Raw genomic sequence first — 26,753 nt, 5'->3', positions numbered from 1 at the left:
TGGGCACGAGGGTGACAGCTGATTTGCTGAGCTGCTGTGCTGTTACCTGGGACCGAGTGGCTCAGTCAGAGTGATGGCCTTAGTCCTAATATCTTTAGACAGAGTCTTCCCTCCTGGACCTGCAGCTGGGTAGGGACTGTTTTGGAAGCTTCCACTTTCCTTGGCATCAGGTGCTGTGTGGTCTTCAGTTACCTCAGTGAAAATGTGTACTTTCTTAGCAAGAAGGAGAAAGGGAACTAACTCAGAGACAGAAATGTAGAAGGAAGGGGCAGCCAACCGCAGCAGGAGGAAGTGTGAAATCAGCCACAGGGGACCTGAGTTCCAATCCTGGCCCTGCTAATAACCAGCTAGGGCAGAGGAGGGCAAATGGGGGCCCACCATCTGTTGTTTTTGTTAAATAAAGTTTTATTGAAACAAAGCCATGCTCCTTCACTTACATATTGTCTAAGGCTGCTATTTTTAGGCTGTGACATCAGAGTTGCAGCGTTGCCACAGAGACGGCACGGCCTGCAAAGCCTAAAATATTTACTATCTGGCACTTTGCAGAAAAAGTCTTTTAATCCCTAAGTGACGTCTTCTTGAGGAAATAATGTCACTCTCTCTGCCTCATTTTCCCCACGTATGAAGCAAGAGGATTGGATTGTACAAAATCCTCTGTGTATCGATGCAACCTTATTTTTTCTACCTCATTTTTTCCCCCATTTCCCGCCTTACAAGAATGAACTCCACTGCCTTCCCTCTTTATTTCTTTTTGCAAGAACCTTGGCTGCCCCCCCCATCCAGTTATTTCTTCTTTACCTTTTAGCACGTCCCATCTGCTCTTCCTGTTAACCATTCTGCATATGGGAACATTGACGCCCCAAGAGAGATGTGAACAGTTCCATTGTGATTAATTGGTTAATCCATTACATTGGTTAAACGACGCCCTCCATCTTGATCGAGCTTAAGTTAAATGGAAAGGGCAGAAAAAAGTCACAAACTTCCGTGAATGTTGCCCCACACTCGGTATGCATTGTCTCCCACTTTGTGGTCATGCATGAAGGGCGTGTGCGATATGTCGCTTTGGTCGGCCCTGTACTGAGTTTCAGTCGGGAGGCGAAGGAGGTCTCCTTATTGCTGTGAATTTGAGGTCTCATCACACAGCCCAGGCAGGACTGGGACCTCGGGGAAGCACACGTCCTGCTGATGAGTTTGCTGATGGCTTCCTGTTGATGCCTCTGCAGGTGTGGCGATGAACTTGTGGAAATCAACGACTCCCCCGTGCACTGCATGACGCTCAACGAAGTCTACGCCATCCTGAGTCACTGTAACCCGGGTCCAGTCCCCATCATGGTTAGCCGACATCCGGACCCACAGGTGACACCCTGCTGGGCATCCTCTTCTTCCCAGACCCACTCTCTCAGGACTCAAATGAACCAAGTGTCTGTCGTAACAAGCGTCTGCAGAGAGGTCCTCTGACAAACTCCTAGACGCAGAGGCGATTGGCGTTAGCTCAGGGAAGCTCTTGCAGCTGGGTTACAAGCTCTAGGGCAGGAAAATATAGACCCAGGGTTCCTGCCAGTAGATAGAAGAGATTCACTCATGCATGCATCCAGTGGGTCCTCACTATGTGATTGTCTGGACCCGGGCGCTGAGCACACAGGAAGAAGTGGGCTCGTAGCATGCATGCCTGCCCTCCAGAAGCTTACGTTCTGGCTAGAGAGACTGAGAGAGAAATCATTGGGATACAGAGTGGTAAGTACTATGAGAATACAGGGATACAGACGGGAAGGTGAGAGAAAGCAAGAAATATCAGAAGTTAGTTTTCTCCAGGCAAAGAATTTGTGGAAGGTCATTCCAGGCAGTGGGAACACAGAGTTAGGCTGCAGAGTCATGAAGGGACCTGTCGTGGAAGGAGAGGGGGCTAGGTTCTCAGGCCTGGGATGTAGGGACTGGAGGAGAGCATCGAGAATGGAGTTTGGCAAGGCACTGGGGTTACGTGGCAAAGGGCTTTCCACAGGGCGCTAAGGTGTTTGCATTTTATTCCGTGAGTAATGAGGAGGTAGGGGAGGTCTCTAGCTCTATATGTAACGTGTTCAGGGTTTTTTTTTACCCTTTGATTGCACGGCAGAGGACAGGATGGAGTAGGTGGATCTCGGAGTTTTTCAGAGGAAGGAAACGGATGGTGAGGGCCTGAACTAAACAGCAGATGTGGGAAGAGAACAGAGAAGAAGGGGCAACAAGAGGCAACCTGGGAAGAATCAACAAGATCTGTTGGCTGATTAGCTCTGGGGCAAGAGACGGGGGAGCCTAGGAGGACTGGAGTATTTTTAGATTAGAAGACGGAGCGATGGCAACACCACCACCGGAGTAGAGAATCAGAGAAGGGAGGTGGGCTTGGAAGGGAAGAGAAACATCTCAGTGTGGGATACAGAGAGATGGAGGTGCCTGGGGGAGGTTTAGTTAGAGATGCCCATAGGCAATTAGATTTAGGACTGACAGTGACTGGTAAGTGAGATCCAGGTGGAAGGAAGACTTGAGAAGTGCAGCCATGGGCGTGGGTGAGATGACTTTGGGGACCCTGGTGATAACCACCATCACTATTTATTTCATCCTTAGTGTGTACCAGCTGGGTTTGCCAAAGACTTGACATATACAGTTGCATTTAGTGGCTATACATCCCTCTGAAGTCGGTCTGATTTTCCCCTCCAATTCCTCGATGAGGAAACTGAGGCTTAGAAAGGCAAAGGAGCTTGCCCAGTGGTGGAGCTACGAAGTGGAGAAATGACGATTTAGATCCACCATAGCCTGTGTTCGTAACTAGTGGGCTCCCAAACCCCCAGCAGAGATAGGACAGAGAACAGAATGATGGGGAAGAGCCACACGTGCCTGTGGGGTGGGATTCAAACCCAGCCCTGCTCAGTTATTAAGCACGGACAATAAGCGCACTGGAGGAAAGCGAACCTCTCACTTACGGTAAACAAGTAACTCGTCTAAACCTCTGGGCAGTAGGAGAGAAGAGAAAGGAAAGGGGTCTCGATTCGGTGATCCGTGCCTCTTGCTGCCCTGGAGGACCATGGCGAGAGGGCAGCGGAGGAGGACGCAGGGTAGGGGGGCGAGGCTGTGGCCCCTGCACTTGAGGGGCTTGCATTCTGGCTGGAGGGGTGAGGCATCCACACAGAGAGTCCACAGGAGGTGAGGACCCTGGGCGTGAGGGCGTCAGGGGCCCAGCTGCTCAGCCGAGGGAGCCAGGTCGTGAAGGGCAGGCAGAGCTTGGAGAGCAGAAAGGCTAAGGCACTGCAGGCAGGGGACACACGCAGGCAGCAGGATGCCTCGCTTATGCCCAGCTTCGCTATTTACTTTGAGTGACCTTGGACATCCATCTAACCTCTTAGAGGCTCCGTTTCCTCAACTCTGAAATGGGGGTGTGGTCTTCACCTTACAGGACTGCTGTTGAGGGTAAATCTCTTCTACTGACAGTCTACCATTTGGCAGGAATTGTGCCCAGCACTTTTAATGATTTATTTAGTATTATTTTTTTGCGGGGGGGGGCTAAAATTATCTAACATGAAGTTTACCATCTTAGCCTTTTTTTTTTTTTTGGCCGCAGCGCGCGGCCTGTGGGGTCTCCATTCCCCAACCAGAGATTGAACCCGCGCCCCCTGCAGGTGAAGCGCGGAGTTTTAACCACTGGACTGCCAGGGAAGTCCCCCATCTTAGCCATTTTGAAGCGTGGAGTTCAAAATGAAGCGTGGCACGAAGGACGTTCACATTGTTTTGCAGCCATGACCACCAGCCATCTCCAAGGACTCTCCGTCTCGCCAAACCGACACTCTCTACCCCTTAAACAACTCTCATGCCCCCACCTCCCCGCCCCTGGAGATGACCATTTTACTTTATGTCTCCATGATTTTACTACTCTGCGTACTTCATACAAGTGACGTCATACGTTTCGTCCTTTTGTGACTGGCATATTTCACGTAGCATAATGTCCTCTAGGCTCATCCGTGTTGTGGCATGTGTCACCATTCCCTTCCTTTTTAAGGCTGAATAAGATTCCGTTGTATGTATAGACCATATTTTGTATATACATTCATTTGTTGATGGGCACTTGGGTTGCTTCCACCTTTTGGCTATTGTGAATAATGCTGCTATGAACATAGGTGTACAAATATCTGAGTCCCTGCTTTGCATCCTTTCTGGGTATATACCCAGAAGTAGAATTGCTGGATCATACGGTGATTCTAGTTTTAATGTTTTTGAGGAACTGCCATCCTGTTTTCCATCGGGGCTGCACCACTTTACACTCTCACCAGCCGTGTAAAAGTGTTTCAATTTCTCCGTATCCTAGTCAACACTTTTCATTTTCTATTTTTCTGATAGTAGCCATCCTCATGGGTGTGAAGGGACATATGGTGGCTTGGATTTGCATTACCTTAATGATTAGTGATGTTGAGCATCTTTTCACGTGCTTGTTGGCCATTTGTATATCTCCTTTGGAAAATGGCTGCTCAAATCCTTTGCCCATGTTTTACTTGGATTGTTTGTTTTTGTTTTTGAGTTGCAGGAGTATGATTTGCAAATGTCTTCTCCAATTTCCTGAGTTGCCTTTTCACTCTATTGATTGTGCCCTTTGTTGATTGATACACAGAATATTTTCATTTTGACATTGTCCAATTTATCTATTTTTTTCTTTTGTTGCCTGTGCTTTTGGTGTCAAACAACGTATTTCTTAAAACCCTCTGTTCTTACTGTGAAGTAGGTTCTATTGTTGTCATCATTTTACAGAAAAAAAAATTGAGGTTTAGAAGGTTAAGTACCCTGTGCAAGTGTGTGCAGTTAGAAAATGGGGGCGCTGGGACTTGAACACAAGTCTGTTTGGCTCCAGGACTCAGACTTTTAACTATTACTCTAAGGTGATTAATTACCTGTGACAATAAGATGATTAGGGTGATGGTTATGACATCTTCGTTGTTGGTAACGATGACGATGATGATGTCCTGACAGCCTTAAGAATGGAATAGCTCCCAGAGGTAAACTCTGAAATGGTAACTTTGCCTAGTTTTGCAGCAAGTAGTGGGGAGAAGGTTGGAGAGTTGAGAGGGGCCGTCTTGGCAACCCTATTACTGACAGAGTTCGGACTTTACCTAGAAGATACTAGGGAACCATTGATGCCCAGGTGTTTTTGGAAATGGAATTTGTCGGCTCTTTGTAGAGTGGGTGTGAAGGAAAGAAACTAGACTCCAGGGACTCAGCTTGGGAGCCGGTACAGGACTCAGATCCTGATGCAAGAGTTTCCACTGTTTGCTTGAGGAGGTGATGGATATTTTCTAGGTCTCTGAACAGCAACTCAAAGAAGCTGTGGCCCAGGCTGTGGAGAATGTCAAGTTTGGAAAGGAGAGGCACCAGTGGAGTCTGGAAGGTAAGGAAACAGTGAACTTGCATGTGCAGTATCTTTGTCTTCTGAGAAAGCTTTGAGTTTAGCCATTAACTCACCCTCTCCAATGGATCTCCATCTTACAGATGAGGACATGGAGTGTGGGGGCCTGGGTTCCCCCGGAAGCCGGCTCTGACATGGGGTTTGGGCTGCAGGATGTTTATTCAGAAGCATCCTGGGCTCCACACCTGTGGAAGGGAGGGGAGTCACAGGGCTGGGCGGAGGGACGAGCTGAGCTGAGATGACGCCAGACAGCTTCCGCCAGCCCCTGGAGCTCAAATGGCCCCTCGGAGTTGTCCTGTTGGCAGAAATGGCTGGGCCTTTCTAGCCCCGTCTCCATCAGGCTTGGGAGACGGCTGCCCTTCGGGCGAGGTAGCTCTCTGTAGCCAAGGCGGTCCCTGGAGGGGCTGACAGCCACAGGCCATCTGCTCTCAGCACTCGGCACAGCTAGGACATCAAGCCCTTCCTTGAAGGGCCATGGAGGGGGTGCATCTCAGTCTCCATCACGTGGAGACTCAGAGCGTTTGAATGATTTTCCCAACCTAAAGTCACTGGTGCTGGGCACCGGACCCAAGACTGCCGAGCTCCAAACCAAAGTGACCTCGGAGGAGAATCGGACAGCCTGGGCAGGCGGCGTGCCCCCCGTGGCTCACCTTGGGAGCAAGGCCAGGGGTGGAGGTTCCCTTGTGCTTCCAATGCAGGTGTCAAAAGGCTGGAGAGCAGCTGGCACGGGCGGCCGACCTTGGAGAAGGACCGGGAGAAGAACTCAGCTCCCCCGCATCGCAGGGCTCCGAAGGTCATGATCCGCTCCAGCAGTGACAGCAGCTACATGTCGGGGTCCCCCGGGGGCAGCCCCAGCAGTGGCGGAGAGCAGCCGCCCTCCGACTTGGAAGTCAGCACGCGCAGCCCCAGCCTGCCCCTGGGGCCGGAGCCGGGGCTGCCTCCTGGGGCATCGTCCGGGCCGCCCCAGGAGAGCCCGGGCGGCCACCCGCCACTGAAACTGAAGAAATCCTTCGAGATCTTGGTGAGAAAGCCTACGTCCTCCAAGCCCAAGCCTCCACCCAGAAAATACTTTAAAAGTGACAGTGACCCTCAGAAGAGTCTGGAAGAGAGAGGGGGCTCCCGGTGCCCTTCTGGACACACCTTGCCCACCTGTGGCCAGGTAAGAGTATGCCCGATGGGTTGAGCGTTCGCAGAGCGTTAGCCACGGGCAAAGGAGGATTCTCCTCCATCAGAGAGAAGAGGCTGGGCTCAAGCTTAGGGCCGACTGCGGAAAGAGAGGTTTGAAGCCCGGCACATCTCAACTGAAGCCCCAGTCTTGTCGATTGGCTTCTGTGTTCCCATCCATTACACCCTGGAATTCAGGGTTGTTTTCACAGCTCTCTAAGCCTCAGTTTCCTCATCTGTTAATTGGGGCCAAGTTTAGAGGCTCCCTCCACGGGCTAGCATGAGGATTAAATGGAACCGACCAAGCGGATGCCTAACAGACTGTCAGGCATAATGGTGTTCATTGCTGCATTGGCTCTTCCATCGCACCCCTAAAGACCTCATGTCCTCCCATCCCACTCCCCTCCGGGAAGGCAGGCTGACGGCCAGGCAGCTTCTACATCTTGGGCCGTTTTTATGCCCAGGCGCTGTGCTTTGTCTCAGTGAAGCCTGACAACCACCTGGGGATGAGGGTGCCCTTCATGCAAAGAGGAAACTGAGGGACTTGCTCAAGGTCACATTGCCAGTGGGTCACTTCATCACTAGGCTGTGCTGTCTTCCACGTCTTCCCCGACAGCTGCCTTCTCTGGGCAGGTGGAACTGGGAATCCCCTCTAACTATCTGTAAAGGAGGGTTGGTAAATTTCAGCAGGAATAAGAAACCCCAGAGAGGAAGCTATGGAGTAGGAGGGGTGAGAGTGAAGAAGGGAGAGGAAACCAGGTTACTGAAGAGGAAGCACGGTTTTGCAGGCCGGCAGGATGTGGCTGCTTAGCAATTCATGATGGAGTTGCCGACGTGGATCTGTTCCCCTGCTCCTCCTTTCTAAGCAAACATTTCATTTTCCTTCGAGCCTGAGACCTATAAGTCCAGGAGGGCAAATTAGGAACAGAGAGGCTGAGAAGCCAGGCTTTTACTTCGTCCCTGGAGAACCAGAAAAGGAGCGGATTTGCCAGAGCAGGTCTGCCCCAGCGATGCCCTTGGGCCACCTGGCCGGGTTGGACCAGATATGGGGCAGGGGAGTCTCCCCAAGTGAGGCTGCTGGAGGAGGAATCAGGGTTTCTGCTTCAAACCTCCTCCTTCTTCTTCTGCAGAAGAGGGAGATCTGCTGCAGGCAAAAGTCCCTTGTCTTTGCCACGCTGTGATGCCTCTTCCGCATCCGTCACTCCTGCCTGCACCCTCCCACCTTCTGCTGTGTCCCACGTGGCCCACAGAGCCTTCTACGGCCTTTTACAAAAGCACAACCGACACCACATTATTTTCCTGGGCGTTGGGGGTACAGAGAAAGGATTATAGCACAGCAAAAACAGGGGGCTGTTTGCTGCACGTCATTCTTAAAAATCTCCACCGCCATGCCTGGGGATTTCTCACTGGGTGTTTCTCTCCTTGGCCCCAGTGTATAACATCTCTCCATCCTTCTCTCCCTCCCTCCACCTCCTCCTTGTCCGTTTTCTGTCTCTATTTCTCTCTCTCTGTCCCCCCACCTTCCCCTCCCCTAGTCTTTTCTCTCCAGGGTCCCAAGACCCTTCTCAAGTTTTTATTACAACCTCCAAATCTTTTTCATCTACTGTAACTCAAGGGGACTTAACTTTCACTACCAAAATCACCTTTAGCGTATTCCCTTCAACAGAAGACCAATCCTCTCCCTTCTAGAAAATCAGCTTGAACTATCACTTGTGGTTAAAAATCACTTTCTCCCCTAAGTCCACGTCTCTGTCTTCTTTCCTTCTTTCCCTTCTCTCTCCCTCTTTCACCAAGCACTGTGCCAGGAAACACTATTTAGAGCAAAATTCAAGTAAAATCAAATTTATTTCAGGAGCTAATTAAAAAAAAAACAACTTCCATATAGAGGGTGCAACATCAGGTGTGCTGTTGAAAGACAAAACACATCTGTGTCCGTTCCAAGATGCAAAGTTACTTTGACGACTGTGGTTGGTACCCAGAGCATCGGCCTATGAAAGTGTCAACCAATCATGGATATAGACAAGTGTCACCTCATCTTTCAGAGTTCCAACGGGGTGAAATTAAATTTCAGCCACATATCATTTTTTCCTGCTGATGAGTGTCTTAGATACCGTCAGTCTAATATTTTAAGCTTCTAAGGCCATGGCCAAGGCTTGCTTTTACGAAGGACTAGTTCAAGAAACGCAACGATTCCTTTGAGTTCGTTAGTCTCTCAGTGTTTCCAAGATGCCCCCCTAGACTCAGTTCTACACTAGGGACCTTGGGCTGGGACACTGCTTTGGGAACGTATTTCTAACTTCTGTAGAATTTTCATTCCTAAAGAATGTTTATTGACGAAGTAGGTATTAAATCTCAGGCCATAGACATTTTCGATGTCTTTTTTAGTCCCAAATGGTGCATTTGTTCCTCCTTCCTTCCTTCTTTTTGGGAGGAAGCCTGCAGCCTTGTAATAGCCAGCCTGTCCTTCCACCTGACCCTGGAATGAGCAGAACACAGATGCCATCCACGGCAGCATGGCAGAGTATTTCCCTTGCAGAAAAGTTTAGGCAGCATCGTTTTGATGATGTCTGCCTTTTTTTTTTCTTTCTGAGTTGGTACTTTACTTATTCCTTCTACTGTGTATGTCTGTGTCTCTGGAATACTCTCCCTCAGCTTCTCTGCCTAGAAAATTCTTACCCTTTGCTCAAGAACCAGACAAAAAGCACTTCCCTTGGGAAGCCCTCAGCACCTCTCTGGGACAGAACTGCTGCTGGCTGCTTCCTCTGGGTCCTGACAGCATCTCTTTCATGCTGTATGAAAACCCAAACTCTAGTCGAGCATCGGATGGTTACTTGGTGCTTTCATCCCTAGGCTGGTTTGTGAAGGCTCAGTGGGGAAAACGATGCTGCCCTAGAATGGTAATATCACTCTGGGGGCTGCAAAGGGAAGTGATGGCACGGGTCCTGAGTATCTGTCATCCCTTGCAGCACGCTTTCTAAATAACTGAATAATGAATCACAGTGTAGAAAGCGACAGCCACGTTTTCCTCCAAGTGTTCTAACCTTAACTTAGTGAAGACTAGAGGGTAGTTCTTTGCCTGGTTCTCTTCCCTTCTGGGACGGGGGGTAGTTTTGCAGAATGCAGTGGTAAGTGAAGCAGTGACAGTCCCCCGTCCCCACTCCCAAGCCTCTTTTCCCTGTCACAGAGAGCCCAGGATCTCCACATATGTCAGTAGGATGAGCCCTTGTTCTGGATACCGGCTCGTGGGAAGCAGAGGGATGCTCTGGGCCTCCAGGAGGTGCTGGCTCCCTGGGTCAGCCAGGCAGGTACCACAGTGGAGGAAAGGCCCTTGACTGACAGGGCCGCTGCACTTCTCATTAAAGCATCTGAACGTCACCTCTCCAGTCCCAATCAAAGTGCGCCTTGCCTTCTCACAGCTGGAGGCTACCGTTTTGACACGGTCTTGCTTCCTGTTTACACCACAGGAAGCCAGCGAAGTACTGCCACCGCTGCCTGTGCAGGAAGGCGCAGCAGGGAGAAGCCCTCACGCCACTGCCTGCAGCCCAGGACCTGCAGTCGGCCCGCAGACGACGTCCTCCTCAGAGGGCCGGCCGGGGAGGAGAGGAGGCAGCCCAGGTAGGTTTTCAATTAGATCTGCCAGGAGGAAGGAACTTCCGGATCAAGGTCCGGTGCTAAGGGAAGGACGGTGAGTTTGCCCAGGGCGTTGGAGGGTTCTGCACAACTCGACAGCTGGACTCGGGCCGATGAACGGTCAGGAGTCCCCCGAGGCGGTGGGACTGCAGGACCGCGCGGTTGCTGTCCAGGGTGGGAACCTCCTGGCTGGATCTGTGATGCTGTGATGGGGGCGGGGGATGCAGGGGGAAGTCGGGCCAATCCAGACAGTCAGCTGGAGAAAGGGGCCCTCGGGAAAAGGTCCAGGACACGCCCACCCAACCACAGTGAGCAGCTGCTCCCTCTAGGGTGACAGCGTTCTAGTAAGCTGCATTCAGCACTTCCAAGTCCGGGAACGCGGGGTCAGAGAGGGAGGAATCAACAGCATGTTGCTGGTGGTCACCGCCTCCTGCGGGGGGAGGGGGGCGTGGATGGAAGGGGTGTGCCCACGTGGTGCCCCTGGCAGTGCTGGGACATGAGCTGAATATGCAGAGCTTTGTTAGAAAGAGCATCGGACCTGGGGTCAGGGAGACCAGGGTAGGAAGCCTGGCTCTGTCCTTCACGAGTGTGACTCTGGGCAGCTTTCTTTACTTTTCTGAGCCTCAATTCACTCATCAGCAAGTGGGAAATCACACAGCAGCCCAACATGTGATTCAGTTCAGCCAGCGTGTACTGAGCGCCGGCTTCTTAGGAAGGAGGGAGGGGAAGAGATAGAGATAGAGGTAGAGACAGAGACCGAGACGGGGAGAGAGAGAGAGAGAGAAGATATGAGAATGAAGGAGAGAAAGAAGAAAGACCAGTTCCTGCCATCAAGGAGCTCCCAGCAGTGGCAAGGTAATAACTGTGTCGGTTACAAACCTACATATTTATTACTGGACCTGTTTGAGAAACACTACGTGAAAAGCACACGGAAGGCTCTCAGAGGTTAAGGGACATTATGAATGGAAATAGCTGGCACGTCTCACCCAGAGCAGCGGCCCTACCACTGGAGGCTCCTCTCCCCGTCCCTCCCCTGAGTCCCCCCAACTGAGGAACTTGCCAGGGAATACCTTGGTGTTCTACTGGCAAGAGCTCCTCGCCCCAGTTTGCAGAGGGCTCTCCTGTAGAACGTCTGACTACTGAGTCTTACGACAGGCCCTGCAGCAGAGCGATATGTAAATGCAGAAGCAGGCTGAGGGGGCTGGGCTCACGTGGTACAGCCTCCGGCGTCAGTACTGACCACCCTGGCCTGTGGGATGTTGCAGAAGGTCTCCTGGGCATCTTCAAGGCTTAGTGCTCTCCATGGTTTGCATACCTTGAGGGCTGGCGTTGAGACCAGGGGCAGGAGGAGTCAGCCCTCCTTAAACTGGGTTGCATTCTGATACCAGCATCCCCCAGAGCATGGGACCAGAGCAGCATACTCCTGACCAGGGCGAGATCAGACCTGGGGTGACCCGAGGGCCACGCATCTACTTGGCTTCTTGGCTGTGCAGGACTTGGGGGCCGGCCTCCGTCTGTTCCTGGGAAAGAGTCCAGGCAGACTCCCCTCTTCTGGCTTGTGCAAGACTGGCTTCCAAGAAAGACCACCAGTGGTGAGGGGCTGAACTTGACTAGGCGTGCCTGAGAGAGCAGGTTGGAATGACCTGTGGGGCTGCTCCGACACCAATGCCCAGGCTGCATCCCCGGTGTATTACATCAGCACCCAGGGCTGGACGTCAGCATTCTTGAGGTCCTCCAGATTCCAATGTACCAGCCAAGTTTGGGAATCGTTGTCACAGAGCTTCTTTCTACCTGGAATCCTCTCATCAGCTCTTTAGGTAGGGGGAATGCTCCCTTGCCGAGCAAGCTGGGTAATTCTTTGAGTAGGGAGAGCAGCAAACTCACATGACTTCAGGCACCAGATGGATGCTTTAATGTGGGAAATGCTGACCTGGTGAGGGTGAGGGCTGTGACTGCGCAGAGCTGGGGTGTGCCCCGTCGGAAGGCGTGCACGCCCACTTTTGCTTTTTAATGACATGGCGGTCCAAACCAAATACGGCTGCCCATGTGTGACCCTTGGCTTAAAAGTTTAAAAGGTAAGAGGACCGCTTTGACCTTTAAAGTTCTAATGAGTTATCTAAGAGGCTATTTATTGGAAAGAATACGAAAGTGGGGAATCAGGAGACAGGGGTTCTCACCCTGGCTCTGCTAGTAGATGACCCCTTACCCTCATGACTGTTGGGTTCCTCAGTCATACAATGTCAGAGATCAGACTAGGTATTCTATGCAAACCCTTGTAGCTCTAAAATGCTGGGATGCTGTGGAGATGACTCACAGCTCTGGTCCTCTGGTTCTGTGTCCCTGCCTGTTCACCCTTAGCCAGGTAATGGCACGTGGGGTAGCAGCTCACCCGACAAGGGATCCACCACTTCTGCTTGTCGTCTCCTCTAGCATCCTTGCTATTCATCGTTGAAACTAGAACTTAGGAAGAAAACCCACGATCAGGTGTAACGCACAGCTTTGGCCTTTCTGCTCCCCAGTGACGCCAACGTCTCCGATAAAACACCCACTGCTTAAGCGGCAGGCTCGGATGGACTATACCCTTGATATCACCGCCGAAGACCCTTGGGTTAGAATTTCTGACTGCATCAAAAATCTCTTTAGCCCCGTCATGAGTGAGAATCATAGCCACGCGCCACTGCAGCCCGTCGTCACGCTGGGTGAGGAAGATGGGATTCAGGGCCACCCAGATGGGACTGTGCCCAAACTGGACACCACCAGTGGCGGTCCCACAGTTTACAAGTCGGCAGATGGCAGCACGGTGAAGAAGGGTCCTCCAGTGGCCCCCAAGCCCACCTGGTTTCGCCAAAGCTTGAAAGATTTGAGGAATCGTGCCCCAAGGCAGCCCCCAGAGGCAGTCTCCGCCAGCCAGCCGACACCCACCTCCAGGGAGCGCCCAGGGCCACCCCTACGGGCCTCCTCTTCCATCAAGCAAAGGATCAGCTCCTTTGAAACCTTTGGCTCTTCTCACCGGCCTGACAAAGGAGCCCAGAGACTAAGCCTCCAGCCCTCCAGCTCCTCCGGGGCGGAAGCAAAACCTCCTGGGGAGCAAGAGGGAGGACGGGCTTCTCGGGCTCCTGGTGTCTCAGGGCGAGGGGCTCCCCCCGCCGTGGAGCAGCAGTGGCCAGAGCCAGAACAGCTGCCCCGGGCCTCCCTCGCGGCCCTGGAGGCCAGCGACCCCGGTGTGCCGGAGTCCCCTCCCCCCGGACAGCAGCCCGGTCAGAAAACCCTCTCCTCGGACCCTGACCCTCTCTCAAGGCTGCTGGCGACGCAGATGGAGGGATCTCGAGGCCCAGGGGTCAAGATACCAAGCCAGCGGGCACGGAGCTTCCCCCTGAGCAGGACCCAGTCCTGCGAGATGAAGCCACTGGATGAAAAGACCAGTAAACTCTACTCCATCAGCAGCCAGGTGTCATCGGCTGTCATGAAGTCCCTGCTGTGCCTTCCGTCTTCCGTCTCCTGTGGCCAGACCTCCTGCAGCCCCAAGGAAGGGGCGTCGCCCCCCATGGCGTCCAGTGAAGATCCTGCTGCAATTAGCTCTGCTGAATCTCCTGCCTCAGACACGGGCTTCTCGCTCAAGTGAGTGTCTCTGCCCAGTGTTGAACTTTCTTGCCTTTATTCCTCTTATAATCCTCTGTCTTGTAAAACATCACCCAGGTTTGCTAAAGGATTGTTCCACCTGTTCTTTGAAACACGCGTGCGTGCGTGCGTGCGTGCGTGTGTGTCACACCTCTACCTTCTGTATTAAGGAGTTTTCACAACACCCGGCCTTGGGAGGGGTGGGAGGTGGGGGACAGAACTGGGCCCCTGCTGAATTACACGTGCATATTGGAACTAGTGCACCTTGGACATATCCGGCCATTGCTCAGGAAGACCCGAACGAGGCCAGGAGATGATCCCTTGGGGGTTCTTGCCACCTCCCTCTCTCCAAAGAAATCCACCTGTACTCTGCACAGGGTTCAGCCTCCTGGCCTGGGAGTTTGGACACCTGAGCCCCAGTCCCATCTCCCACACTGACGCCCTGACCGTGAGCTGGTTCCTTCCACACTCCCCCTCGGTTTCCTCTTCAGCTGAAATCAGGAGCTGGGCAAGACCTGCTCCACAGAACCGGGGGCGCGGGGGGCTCCCAGCAGTGCCCCAGAGCTCCTGCTGCAGGGCTGGGGTTTAGTCTTCCCTCTTGAATCAGAACAACCGTGCATTGATCAGTATTACGTATTGTTCTTATATTGCTGAGAAATGTTTGAGACTCACTGACGCAGATGTTCTATCAGGTGCCACCTACTGTGAGGGAACAGGAGAGATCCTCCAAAACAGCGTCCCCAACCATTTTGGCACCAGGGACCAGTTCTGTGCAGAAAATTTTTCCACGGACCCAGGGGGAGGGGGAGGTTCAGGCTGTAATGGGAGCAATAGGGAGCGAGGGGGGCGGCAGACGGAGCTTTGCTCACTCGCCCGCCTCTCACCTCCTGCTGTGCGGCCCGGGGGTTGGGGACCCCTGCACCAAGACACCCCCGGATCAGGGGCTGAAGAGCCAGACCAGCTCAAGCACTAGAGTTGGTCAGTGGTAGAATCGTAGCCTGTAATATTTAGGCTTCCCAGGAGCTTGCTCTTTCTGGCTGAGAGCCTGTTCTTCTTCTGGAACTGCAAGGCTCACCATGAGCATTTACTGCTGAGACCCCCTCCACCTTGTGTAGTGACTAGGTGCTAAGGTAGGATAGGCAGGTGCTGACAACATCTGTGAAGGAGGCCAAGGTGAGTGTGTGTGTGAAAGGACATCCGTCTTGGTGGCCATCTAGGTACAGATTTGTCCAAAGCATAGTTATACTCTGGGGTGAGGTGCTGAGGTTCTGAACACAGACTTTGGAGTCAGACACACCATGATCTGTGATTTCGAATCCCAGATCTCGGCCTTTCGTAACCACGTGACCATAGACAAGTTATTCCCCCTCCCTAAGCCCCAGTTTCCTCATCTCTATAGTGGAGGGATGCTGGTATCTATTTGTGAATTTGCTGCACCAAATAATAGAACGAACATTAGCACCGTCTTGGAAGAGAGTAATTATGCTGAGGATGTTAGCTCTTATTAATATCGTGATTCATGCTGTGTGCGGGTCCTCCCCATGAAAGCCTTTCAGAGCTGAGAGAATACACAGAGGGTCTCGGTGAGCCCACGGAAGTCGACGGCTCCGACCACAGCGCTCCTCAGGCTGGTCAATCAGTGATCTCCCTGCTGAGCTCCGAGGAATTAAAGAAGCTCATAGAGGAAGTGAAGGTTCTGGATGAAGCAACGTTAAAGGTAGGTTTCTTTTATAAGCACTTGCAGAGATGAAGGCCTTGCTGTGAGCAGTGTGGTCACCTCAGGTGGGCCGGAGGGGAAGCAGCGCACGCTGCCTGGGCTCCTTGAGGTCGAGAAGGGAGTTCCCAGGGGCTGACACCAGACTCGCGTTGTATCCTGCCCGGGGCAGAGGGGCGGTGTATCACTGGACCACAGTAAGACCTTCCGGTGTAGGGAGCTTTGTAGCTCATGAAGTGCTTTCAGTCATAGACTTATTGTATCTTTTTGACCCTTTAATAAATGAGGAAGGCGAGGTTCAAGGTCACAGAGCCTAGGTTTTCTATCTCCACGTTCCGTGCTCTTTCCACGTCCCACGGGCTGCCTACACAGTGTGCGTCTCCAGGGAGATGCTGCGTGGGAGTGAGCCATCCATTGCAAGTTCTGATCTCTTGCCTGAAGACTTGCCCTGCACACCGAGAGGTGACTGATCCCAGGGCTCATAAGGGTTCCCACACTTCAGTCAAGTCATTCTGAAAGTCCCACTTCCCCTAGGCCTTCTGAGCACGACCCAGAGGTGCATGGAGAGGAAGTGGTCAGAAAGAGCTGAGGCCCATTCAGCTCAGATGAGCTCGGGCTCATGGGCCTTGCATCCGCCTGGGCTGCCCTAGTCCATGCAGGCTTTTTGTGCTGGAATCATCCAGACTGGGATGAGAGGATAAGGAGGGACCATAGCTGGTGTTCCCTAGATCCAGGGTAGGGGTGAGTCTGACAAGATGCCCTGAGCTGGGATTCATCCTCTGGGGCTCTCACTCATCACCTGGGCACTGGGACCATCATCCCCAGGGCCTAATTCAAATGAAATAACAGAGGCAAAATTGTTGCATAAAATACAAAGAGCGGTCCTGCCTGGGGTGTTCCTGGGACAGTATTTGCTTTCCCATTTGACAAAGGGCTCTTATAGGGCAAGTAAGCTGACACTTGGGTCAAAGTTGGGAGATGTGGGCCAGTGCTGGCGTAGAGGCGGGACAGTGAGGTCCATTCATCCCTTCATCCTTCCTGGGTCTTGGGGACTCCAGATCAAATGATCATAGAGCCAGCCGCGCAGCAGGTGCTCTGTTGGTGCCAGAGCAAGTGAATTCTTTGACATAAGGTTATTCCCTCGCGCTAAGGCACAAACTGGTGGCCCGAGAGCCTGCAGGTATACTTTATGTGGTCTGCATGGTGCTTTTTAAAAAAGTATTGTATTCTAAATATTATCAAACCTGAATCAAAACCTGGATTTCTGGCTGCTCTCTTTTTATAAAAGGAACGAACGATCTGGGTCTGCATTCCTATGTAGCCGTGGGTTCTCTTAAGCAGATGTGCTCTCAGGTCTCTGCAGTTCCTGTCGCTCACATCTGCCCATTTTGCTCTTTGAAGTCATCTGCCTGGGTCCTGTATGCATTTGAGTTTGAGACCCCTCCACCATCGAGACCGGAATGAGGGTCTCTGACTTTAGACACTGCAGAGCGATTGTTCTGGCTCCAGCTGAGCCCAGGCGCAGGCCGGGAAGTACTGTGTGTGCCTGGGTGTGTGTGTGTGTGTGTGTGTGCGCGCGCGTGCATGCGTGCATGTGTGTTCTAGGGCAAGGAGTCAGCTGGGCTCCTAAATGCAGCTGCTGTGCCACATGGAGCAGAAGGTGTAAAGACAGAGCAGCCAACTTCTGCAAAACAGCCCTGCTCCCAGCTGTGCTGACCCAGAGTCCTACAGGCTGACCTCATCTTGTCCCACGCCAAGGTGCCAGAGCTGTGTTATCTCACACGCTGGGATTTCCAACTGACTTAGTAGCACCCAGCCCTGTCTCCGTACAAATGTGGATGTGGATTGCGTGAATAGGAGAGGAAAAGAACTCTATTGGTTGCCTTATGCACATTTTTTTTTTTCTTCTGAGCTTCCCATGACTCCAGGAATTATAGTCTTCTCTTTACAAATGATGAAATGGGTCTGACGTACCTGGGAGCGTGGCCAAGCTGGGGTTTGAGAACAAATCAGCCTGATGTTGGAACACTTGTTAAACTGTTCACGCTGTTGCAATAAAATGTTTTTTAATATATATGTTTCCTTCTGCAGCAATTAGACAACATCCATGTTACCATCTTGCACAAGGAGGAAGGGGCTGGCCTTGGGTTCACCTTGGCAGGAGGTGCGGATCTAGAAAACAAGGTGATCACGGTGAGTGGCCCAGCCATGGGGGCGCGTCAGAGCCAGAGGTGACGGCCCTGGGAGGGGGGAGCACTTACTAGGACAGATCAGAGGAATGCATGACCCCAGGCCACTGGGTGTGAGGTTAGGGCAGGAGCTTAAGATCCTTTTCAAGAAGGTTTACAGCCAGGATTGAAGAACTGGCTGTGATATGTAGCACAGCACACCTAGATGGAAAGAGGCGTCACCTGGACAGAAAGAGCCCTTGGGAAGGCAGGTCCTGTACAGGAGGCTGTTTTCCTGGGTTTGCGCACTGGGAGATTGGGGATGTTAACATGCACGATTGCGAAGCAGATCTGATGGTTGGTTGAGGGCAATGGGGCCCAGCTGGAAAGATCAGGAACTGCACAGCGCAACCCAGGATGCGCATGAGGCTTCAGATCTCACAGTCGAGCCCCCTGTTCTCTCAGGACCAACTAGAGCCCGGGGTAAGACTGGGGAAGGCATCGATCCTGGATCATCTGCGTCTTCCCCTGTGGACCCTGTCTTCTTGGTCCACACAGTCTGATCAGCATTGGCTGCTGCCCTCTGCCCACTATGTAGGCTACCTGCACCTGACCCAGATGGTTTCTGGTCATCCCATCTTCATGGACCCAGCTGTGACATGGCTGCTTCATCTCCCCAAAGCTGAGTGCACTGGCGTCACCCCCATGGCTGTGTTGTCTCAGCATATCCTTCATGTGGACTCATCTGAACTCCCTTGCTCAGCTGAAAACAAACCCTCCAGCTCACAGGGGCAGCCAGCGTTAAACACACCACACCCCCTGGCAGTGGTAACTTGGTCCATTCCTATTGGTCACTTTGGAGTCAGTTGTGTGTGAGCAGCAGCTTCCTCCTTTGTAAGCAAGCTCTCTACCGCATAAAAGCACGTAAAACCAATGAGGACCTGCTTCTGACACTAAGCACCTAGCAGAGCATCATAAAGACGTTCCTGATGGTGCAGTTTGCTTTCTATTTGAAGAGAAGAAAAGAGAGCTTGCCTGTGGGACGAGTATTTTGGATCTGTGGGTCTTTCCTTGAGCCGGGACTTCTCTGCATCCCATTTGCTCGCCATCCCTGAGACACTGCCTCAAAAACCAGGAGCGATACACACCAGCTGATCATATGCACCAGACTTCCCCTTTCTCCTTCCGTGTTTGAGCGCTTCCCTTCCTTTCCAGATTCATTAAAAGAGAACTCACATTGAGCACCGTCCATGACCAAGAGCGAGCTGGGCTCTCACTGGCATGTTCAAGTCATCTTCCCCGTACCTCAGGATGGGGGATTGGGGGCATGTATGCTTCATTTATAGAGGACAGACTGAGACGCAGAGCAGAGATTCTGCTTCCTACTTGGGTCTTATAACCAAGGGATTTTGACCACATCTGACCCCATAACAGACTTTTTCTAACACTGAAACAGGTTAGAGAAACAAAGAACCTTGTTCAGATGATAACAGCAAAACAACAAGCAGCAGAGTTTAGTGATTGCCCGTCCATGCTGTCATTCAGTCCTCTTCATTAAGCACGTTAGAATTTACATCATTAGAAAGGCTGAGGCAGAGACATGAGATGTTTTAATCCCACATATTTTTCAGAAAGGAAATGGGGGTGGGCGATGGTCCCTTTTAACTGGAGTTAAAGGATCAGAATTTCTAGGGTAGGACTTTTAAAAATGTCTAGACTTCCTAGGATAGGAATTCTGCATTCTGCAGAAGATGGGGCCTGAGAATTTCTCTATGGAAAAAAGGATGCTTTGCTGAAACTTTGGGGGATCACTGTGTTATACGGCCTGTTCTTAGAGAATTATCATGCCAAATAGCACTGTAGAGTCTCTAGGATTTTTTTTTAAACTGTAGGCATTTTCAGAGCTTATGTTTTATCCAATGTTCTTAATTTTCTTAGACTTCAGAAACTTTTCTTACACAATACCTATTAATATGGCACAGAATCAGTGCTTGAATTAAAGTACTCTGGGAAATGCTGATGCAGAGCACATAAGGCAAAAGATTTTAACTGAATGTTAACGAATTGTAGTGATATAGTCTCGGACATTGTGTTGGGAAGGATTCTGAGGGCCAATCTGGCCATTTTTGCTAATGACCTCTGGTCTGGGTGGAGGAGGGAATGCTGGCTAGCAGTCCTAATCTAGGACACATTTTGTCTTATTTTTTTGGCCCAGGGATCTGCTGGGTTTGACTAACTGGTTCAGATCCTCCTGCAGCAAGAATCTAGATCCGATACGGTGATTCCCGGCTCCTGACTTCCTTTGGTTTGCTCAGGTTCACAGGGTGTTCCCCAACGGGTTGGCCTCCCAGGAAGGGACTATTCAGAAGGGCAACGAGGTTCTCTCCATCAACGGCAAGTCTCTCAAAGGGGCCACACACAATGATGCTCTGGCCATCCTTCGCCAAGCTCGGGACCCCAGGCAAGCCGTGATTGTCACAAGGAAGCCAACTGTGGAGACCACGCCAGACCTCAACTCTTCCACAGATTCTGCAGCCTCCGCCTCGGTGGCCGGTGACGTTTCCATAGATTCCTGTAAGTTCTCCCCACATGGTGGAAGCCCCATGGGCCACATCACCTTTGGACAGGTGAGGCCCATGCCGGCAGGGCTGCGCAGTCATTTGTGGCCCCCAGAACACGTGGCCTGGCTTGTATGCCGCCCGGCACACATGCCTGGGTTTATCTGTACACATGCACAGATTTGCCGGGAGCATTAGCCAGGCACACTTGAGAGCACCCCTAACAGTCCCCCTGTTTTCTCAGCAGCAGAGGCCACCGTCTGCACAGTGACCCTGGAGAAGACCTCTGCAGGCCTGGGCTTCAGTCTGGAAGGAGGGAAGGGCTCCCTGCAAGGGGACAAGCCTCTGACTGTTAACAGGATCTTCAAAGGTGCGTGTGCGTATGCCTCTCAGCCTTCGCTCCAGTTGCGGGTGTCCGGCCGGGCCCCCCAGAGGCTTCTGAGCACCTTCTAGGCCATGTCGGTTTCCCACAACCCCAGGCCCTTTTGGGAGGCAGGCAAGCCTGTTAAGGACTCCGCTTTGCTTTTTCTCCCCGTTCTCCTTGGCTCAGATCCCTTTAATCTCCCTGTTTTACTGGGTCCTTGTACGTGACCCAGCCCTGGACCTGGTTCAGCTTGGCAGGGCCGGGGCTAGGGTGAGGCAAGTGAGGCACTGCCCCGGGTGCAGAATTGAAGGCGGCACCGTAATATTCAGTAATCAAGATACATACTGTTTCAGTGCAATATTTTTAAAACTTGAAATTAATTCAGAAACTCCACAATGAACAAAATATCAAGTTGTGAAACAAAGACAGAGTCTGACTTTCCAGGGGCACAACTCAGCCTTACTCACCTCACCCTAACCCTGGACCTGTCTGCTCCTACCTTTATTCAGAATTTTGAGATTTTGTTCATCATGGACTGGGGAGCAAGCCAGCCTCTAGTGGGGGGTCACTTGGGTTTTCCTGTGAAAATCATGAATGGCCTGCAGCTGTCACAGGCGATCACCTTGATTCTTCACTGCCTCTCATGCTGGACCCCCTGAGTCACAGAGCAGGGAGCTGTGGACAGGGGGTCACGTGGCCTGCGCTCTGGTCTAGCTCTGCTTCTAACTTCCTGAGCGACTGCTGCCTTCTGCACCTGAGGCTCCTTACCTATAAGAAGAGGTGTGGGTGTGTGTCTGAGGGCTTTTAGTACTGGCACCAGAGGTCCTCCCAGCTCTGCTCCCCAGACCCCAGGCGCCCCCACTGCAGATTGGTTTTGTTAGCGGGAAATCCGTTACAGCTGCTGAAACCCAGGGGGCGGACCAAGGCTCACGTGGAGCTTCCCCAGAAACCCACGTTGACTCCAGTTCTGCGAAAGATTTTTTTTTTTTGGCGGTACGCGGGCCTCTCCCTGTTGTGGCCTCTCCCGTTGCGGAGCACAGGCTCCGACGCGCAGGCTCAGCGGCCATGGCTCACGGGCCCAGCCGCTCCGCGGCATGTGGGATCTTCCCGGACCGGGACACGAACCCGTGTCCCCTGCATCGGCAGGCGGACTCCCAACCACTGCGCCACCAGGGAAGCCCTGGGAAAGATTTTTTTAACTTTGAAGGTCAACTTGGAATGAGCGTAGGGCTCAAAGTCAAGAGACCTGGATTCCAGTGTTAGTTCTGCCCCTAATGGCAGCATGACCCTGGGCAAGTCCCTTCACCATCTTGGCCCCAGTTGCTTACATGGGAATGTAAGGGACCAAGGGAGCTGGAGTCCACAGCTGCACCACTCAGCAGCTTTGGAGCTTGTGGGAACTGCTTGAGTCCTTGGTTTCCTCCCACATGGAAAGGGAATACTAACAGAGCATACATACCTCATAGGACTATCGCCATAAATGCCAAGTGTTAACACAGTGCCTGTTATATATAATTGCCCAATATATTTTAGCTAATTTTATTTTTTTTTTGAGAAATGTCTGCTTAGATACTTGGCCCATTTTATTTATTTATTTATTTATTTCTTGGGCGCACCGCACAGCATGCGGGATGTTAGTTCCCCAACCAGGGATCAAACCCACGCCCCGCCCCCCGCCATGGAAGCGCGGAGTCCTAACCACTGGACCGCCAGGGAAGTCCCTAGCTATTTTTTTATTAGGATCATCATTACTATTATCTTTTACTCTTATTAAATATTTGCAGATATCATTGTGTCAAACAGATGGGAAATTTTCTTTCAACACCAGCAGTAAGAGGGCACTCTTTCCCTACGTGACTCTGAAGGAGTGGGAGCCGTATGTGATTATGTCCTCTTTACGTGGACCCAGGGGTCTTCTCCAGGCCTTTCAGAGCCAAAAGCACTGTGAAGATTGTTTCGTGAACATCCCACCAGCTCCATTCCCACACCACCCAATGCCCGGCCACCTCATTAGGAGTAGAGAGAACACATGTGCGGGCGAGGGATGTTGGGTATTGGGATGGTATCCAAGGAGGCTTAGAGGAGGACCCGGTTCCCTGGGGAGGTCTCCCCAGCCAGGCTCTGGCTTGCAGCTGCTCGAAATCTCCCTTCTCTGGGGACAGCGTGGGCCTCACCTCTCCCAAGGGCCACGGAGAGCTGGAGCCTGGTGTGCCAGCCTTGAAGTCACCGTTTTATGAGATGTCTCATTTCAGAACGACCACCGAGTTCCGGAGGGATGGGTGCCAGTTGCCTTCTGAGCTGTCCCGGCTCCTCAGAGACCAAGGGTAGGAAGTAACTGCTTGTTCCACGGTCACCTGTGGGACTCATTCTCTTCTCTCTCATCCCAGGGGCAGCCTCAGAACAAAGTGAGACGGTCCAGCCAGGAGATGAAATCTTACAGTTGGCCAGCACTGCCATGCAGGGCCTCACACGGTTTGAAGCCTGGAACATCATTAAGGCGCTGCCTGATGGACCTGTCACTATCGTCCTCAGGAGGAAGAGCCTCCAGTCCAAGGGGACCACAGCTGCTGGAGACCCCTAGGCCCAGCGCCAGAGCTGACACCAGAGCCAACTGTGTGCAGCTCTCCACAACCGCTAATTCTCAGGGTCACTGCTAACCCCACCCCGATGGGGGAAAGCACAGGCGTGCTTCCTGGTGGCTGCTTGCCCACGTCCGGACGGACCTTCTGGAACGTCACCCAACAAGCGGGCTGTCCCAGAAAGTTAGGGCAGAGTCACACTGGGGTGGCTGATACAAACTACAGACTATGTCTAGAGAGAGCTTACTGATAATATTGTGGTGCTGTAAATAAAATGGATATATGACAACTGGATATGAAATCCATGTTTTGCTTTGCAGATCTTCTAAGGACCATCACTGTGTCTTGATCCACCCCAAACAGCACCCTCTGTTGTTCCCATGACTCTGCGATGGTGGCAGATTTGGAGGGGGACAGCACGTCCTGGTCCACTTGACATCAGCTGGCCCAAGTCAAAGGCCGGAGGCTGGAACCACCCGCAGGGTCACTCACTCACTCACACGTCGGGCCGCTGTTGTTGGCTGCTGGCTGGGAACTCAGCTGGAGCTGTAGGCCTGTACACTGCAGGAGGCCTCTCCCTGTGGCCTGGGCATCCTCACAACGTGGTAGCCGGGTGTCCCCCAGGGAGTGTGAGAGCCACGTACGAGCTGCATCCTTTTTAAGACCTTGCCTCTGACATCAAAGAGCATCACTTCTCCTACGCTCTATCAGTCAGAGCTGGCACAAACCTGCCCCGGTTTAAGGGAAGGGAAAGATTGCTGGGGCTGTTTTTGGAAAAGACAATCTAGCACACAAAACATTTGCAAAACTGGATTTGGTTGGGTTGGAGAAGTGCTCCTAGCCAGGGTGGTACCCGGTGGCAGAGCAAGTAAACAAACAATGGAAACTCCACGTGTGCTCAGCTGCGCCAAGAGAACGGACTAGCGTGAGTCTGAGAGAGGACAACACAATGGCTGCCGCTTAACTCCCACGAGCCAAGCACGGTGCTGGCTTAAGTGGACACTGTCCTTAGTAATCACAGCAGTGTCTACAGAGCGTGGTATTGTCCCACTGTATAGATGAGGGTACTGAGACCCAGATGTAAGAGGCAACTTGTCCAGCTGGTAAATGATATGCAGAGTGAGTCCTTTCTTCTGTGGTCTGGGAGAGACTAACAGGCCAAGGTGCTTTTAAGTTTGGTCATCGCTTAAAGCCTGATTGTCAAGCTCGGGACAAGGAAATGCATGAGCAACACCCAGCACCCCCTGACGAGGCCTGGACAGTGTGTCAGCCCTGCTCCTGGCCCTGCTCCCGTAAATAAGGGTGTGAGGGAGGACCTGGCAAGGACCACAGACACGACACAAAAAGTCCTTACTCCTAGGCCAGTATCAGAGGGCCCATTTTTTTTTTTTTTTTTTTTTTTTTTTTTGGCGGTACGCGGGCTTCTCACTGTTGTGGCTTCTCCTGTTGCGGAGCACAGGCTCCAGACGCGCAGGCTCAGCGGCCATGGCTCACGGGCCCAACCGCTCCGCGGCATGTGGGATCTTCCCGGACCGGGGCACGAACCCGTGTCCCCTGCATCGGCAGGCGGACTCTCAACCACTGCGCCACCAGGGAAGCCCCTAGAGGGGTCATCTTAATGTCATCCAATAGCTTCTCCAGGGTCCACAGGAAGCTAAGAATCTGCTTCCTGGCAGTGAACTCTTAGAACTCTCCCGGGGAATCATAATCTTCATGCGAGCCCCTTCAGTGACTTCTCCACAGTGGGTGCCAGCCCAGTGCCCTATTCTGCCTGAGAAATTATGTGCTCAGAGTCACCTGTGTCAAGCTCTAGAGGAGACAAGAGCTTGGAGATGACCATTTGCGTCAGCTCCTTAGATTTAAGAGAAATGCTGACTTTGAACATGGTCTGACAATGAAAGGTATGACCCCATTCAACACCCACCCTACCGGATCTTACTGTGTGCCTGTCCAGGGCTGGGCACCCAGGCCATGGGATTCAGCGGGCACACCCCTCACCCCCGCAGTCTCACGTCTGCACACAATCATGTTTCCTGTAATCGGGTTATTGTTTTGAGTCTTATCAAGCAGCCAGGTGATGAAGGTGGACCAGCCTGGGGAAGGAGAGTCTTTCCATCAGGACTGGGAGGTGGTGATAAGAATGAGCACAGTGCCAGCCATGGGCCTGGGGCACGGAGAGTGCCTCCTTGGGAGCTCAGATGAATCACGTGAGTGAGTGGGGCTGTATGAGGACTCACATGCAGCCAGGATGCGCCTAGGCCCTCCCAGGAACCCCTCTGTCTCTGAAGACCCCCTTCTCCCCCAGCTCAAATACAACCACTGAGGACGCTGCCACTGCCAGCTTTCCAGTTTCAAATCAAGAATCAGCAAGAAAGGGACTTCCCTGCTGGTGCAGTGGTTTAAGAATCCGCCTGCCAATGCAGGGGACATGGGTTTGAGCCCTGGTCTGGGAAGATCCCACATGCCGTGGAGCAACTAAGCCCGTGCGCCACAACTACTGAAGCCCGCACGCTGCAACTACTGAAGCCTGTGTGCCTAGAGCCCGTGCTCCGCAACAAGAGAAGCCACTGCAACGAGAAGCCCCCGCACCGCAACGCTCGCCGCAATTACAGAAAGCCTGGGCGCAGCAACGAAGACCCGACACAGCCAAGAAATAAATAAATAAATTTATTAAAAAAAAAAAAAGAATCAGCAAGAAGGTCTTAAAACGAAAACTCATCCATTTGAGCGTCACGATGCTGCAGTTTACAGGTGAGGTTTAGTGCGCCTTGGCCACCTTCTTCAGAGCTGACAGCAGGCAGAGAAAACAGTGCCTTTGCAAACAATGATTCCAGTCATCCCCAACACCACACACACACAAACAACAATCCCGGATCTACTTTAACTCTCCAGGGAAATGAGTCCATCCAAGAGTCTCTCCCAGGCAGCCCTCGTTCCTGGCTTTGTACAGCATCTCACTGATTCACCATCATCATCTCATCTGCAGGGACTCTTAAGCAGGCTACCCCAGGACTGGTATTCATGTCCCCAGATTTTCTTTAAAGACAGGAAGCCAAAGCACAGGAGTGTTAAGTGACTGTCCGAGGGCATCATTTCTAACTGGCAGGGATGGGACCACTTGCACGTTTTCTGACTCGGTCCAGTGCTCAAACCAGTTTGACCCACTGCCAGCAGATGCACGTAGGAGCAGTGCAGGTGCAGTCCATGCAGTGGGCCCAGTGAGACGTGTTCTTGGGAGGCTGACCTCCCCTCCTGGCCAGATGGGGCAGCACAGGTGGCTCCATCTTGGTATGACCACCACCTTCCTGGGTCTCCTGGGCTGGCGTGCCCAGAATTGGCTGGGTTTGGGAGATCAAATTGTGATGAGTTGATACAGAACGACCTCTGGCACAAGGTAAGGACCCATTAAGTACTTGGCGAATGAATGAATGAAATCTAAGTACATATAAGAGTCCTGGAGGGCTTCCCTGGTGGAGCAGTGGTTGAGAGTCCGCCTGCCGATGCAGGGGACACGGGTTCGTGCCCCGGTCCAGGAAGAT

At 52.3% G+C, this 26,753-nt stretch overlaps 1 protein-coding gene across 3 annotated transcripts in view; it reads left to right on the top strand.

Moving 5' to 3' along the window:
- Window positions 1-23,508, top strand: part of IL16 (interleukin 16) — a gene marked incomplete at its 5' end in the record, with an annotated part of 116,217 nt that extends 92,709 nt beyond the window's left edge. The window contains 10 exons of one of the 3 annotated variants that reach the window (XM_082649020.1): window positions 1,224-1,356; window positions 5,314-5,401; window positions 6,118-6,578; window positions 10,048-10,198; window positions 12,733-13,831; window positions 15,380-15,548; window positions 17,637-17,738; window positions 20,029-20,287; window positions 20,519-20,647; window positions 23,029-23,508. In XM_082649020.1, coding sequence (XP_082505146.1) covers window positions 1,224-1,356; window positions 5,314-5,401; window positions 6,118-6,578; window positions 10,048-10,198; window positions 12,733-13,831; window positions 15,380-15,548; window positions 17,637-17,738; window positions 20,029-20,287; window positions 20,519-20,647; window positions 23,029-23,216 — 2,779 coding nt within the window. In that variant the 3' untranslated portion in view covers window positions 23,217-23,508. Of the gene's footprint in view, window positions 1-1,223; window positions 1,357-5,313; window positions 5,402-6,117; window positions 6,579-10,047; window positions 10,199-12,732; window positions 13,832-15,379; window positions 15,549-17,636; window positions 17,739-20,028; window positions 20,288-20,515; window positions 20,648-23,022 lie in introns of all 3 variants that reach the window. The other 2 variants (XM_082649018.1, XM_082649019.1) reach the window with 2 other exon arrangements.
- Window positions 23,509-26,753: the final 3,245 nt, after the last annotated feature.

This window comes from Grampus griseus (assembly GCF_964374135.1).
Source record: "Grampus griseus genome assembly, chromosome: 2".
In the NCBI taxonomy this organism is placed as follows: Eukaryota; Metazoa; Chordata; class Mammalia; order Artiodactyla; family Delphinidae; genus Grampus; species Grampus griseus.
The sequence above is the reverse complement of the archived record's forward strand: the minus strand, read 5'-3'. Positions and strand labels throughout refer to the sequence as shown.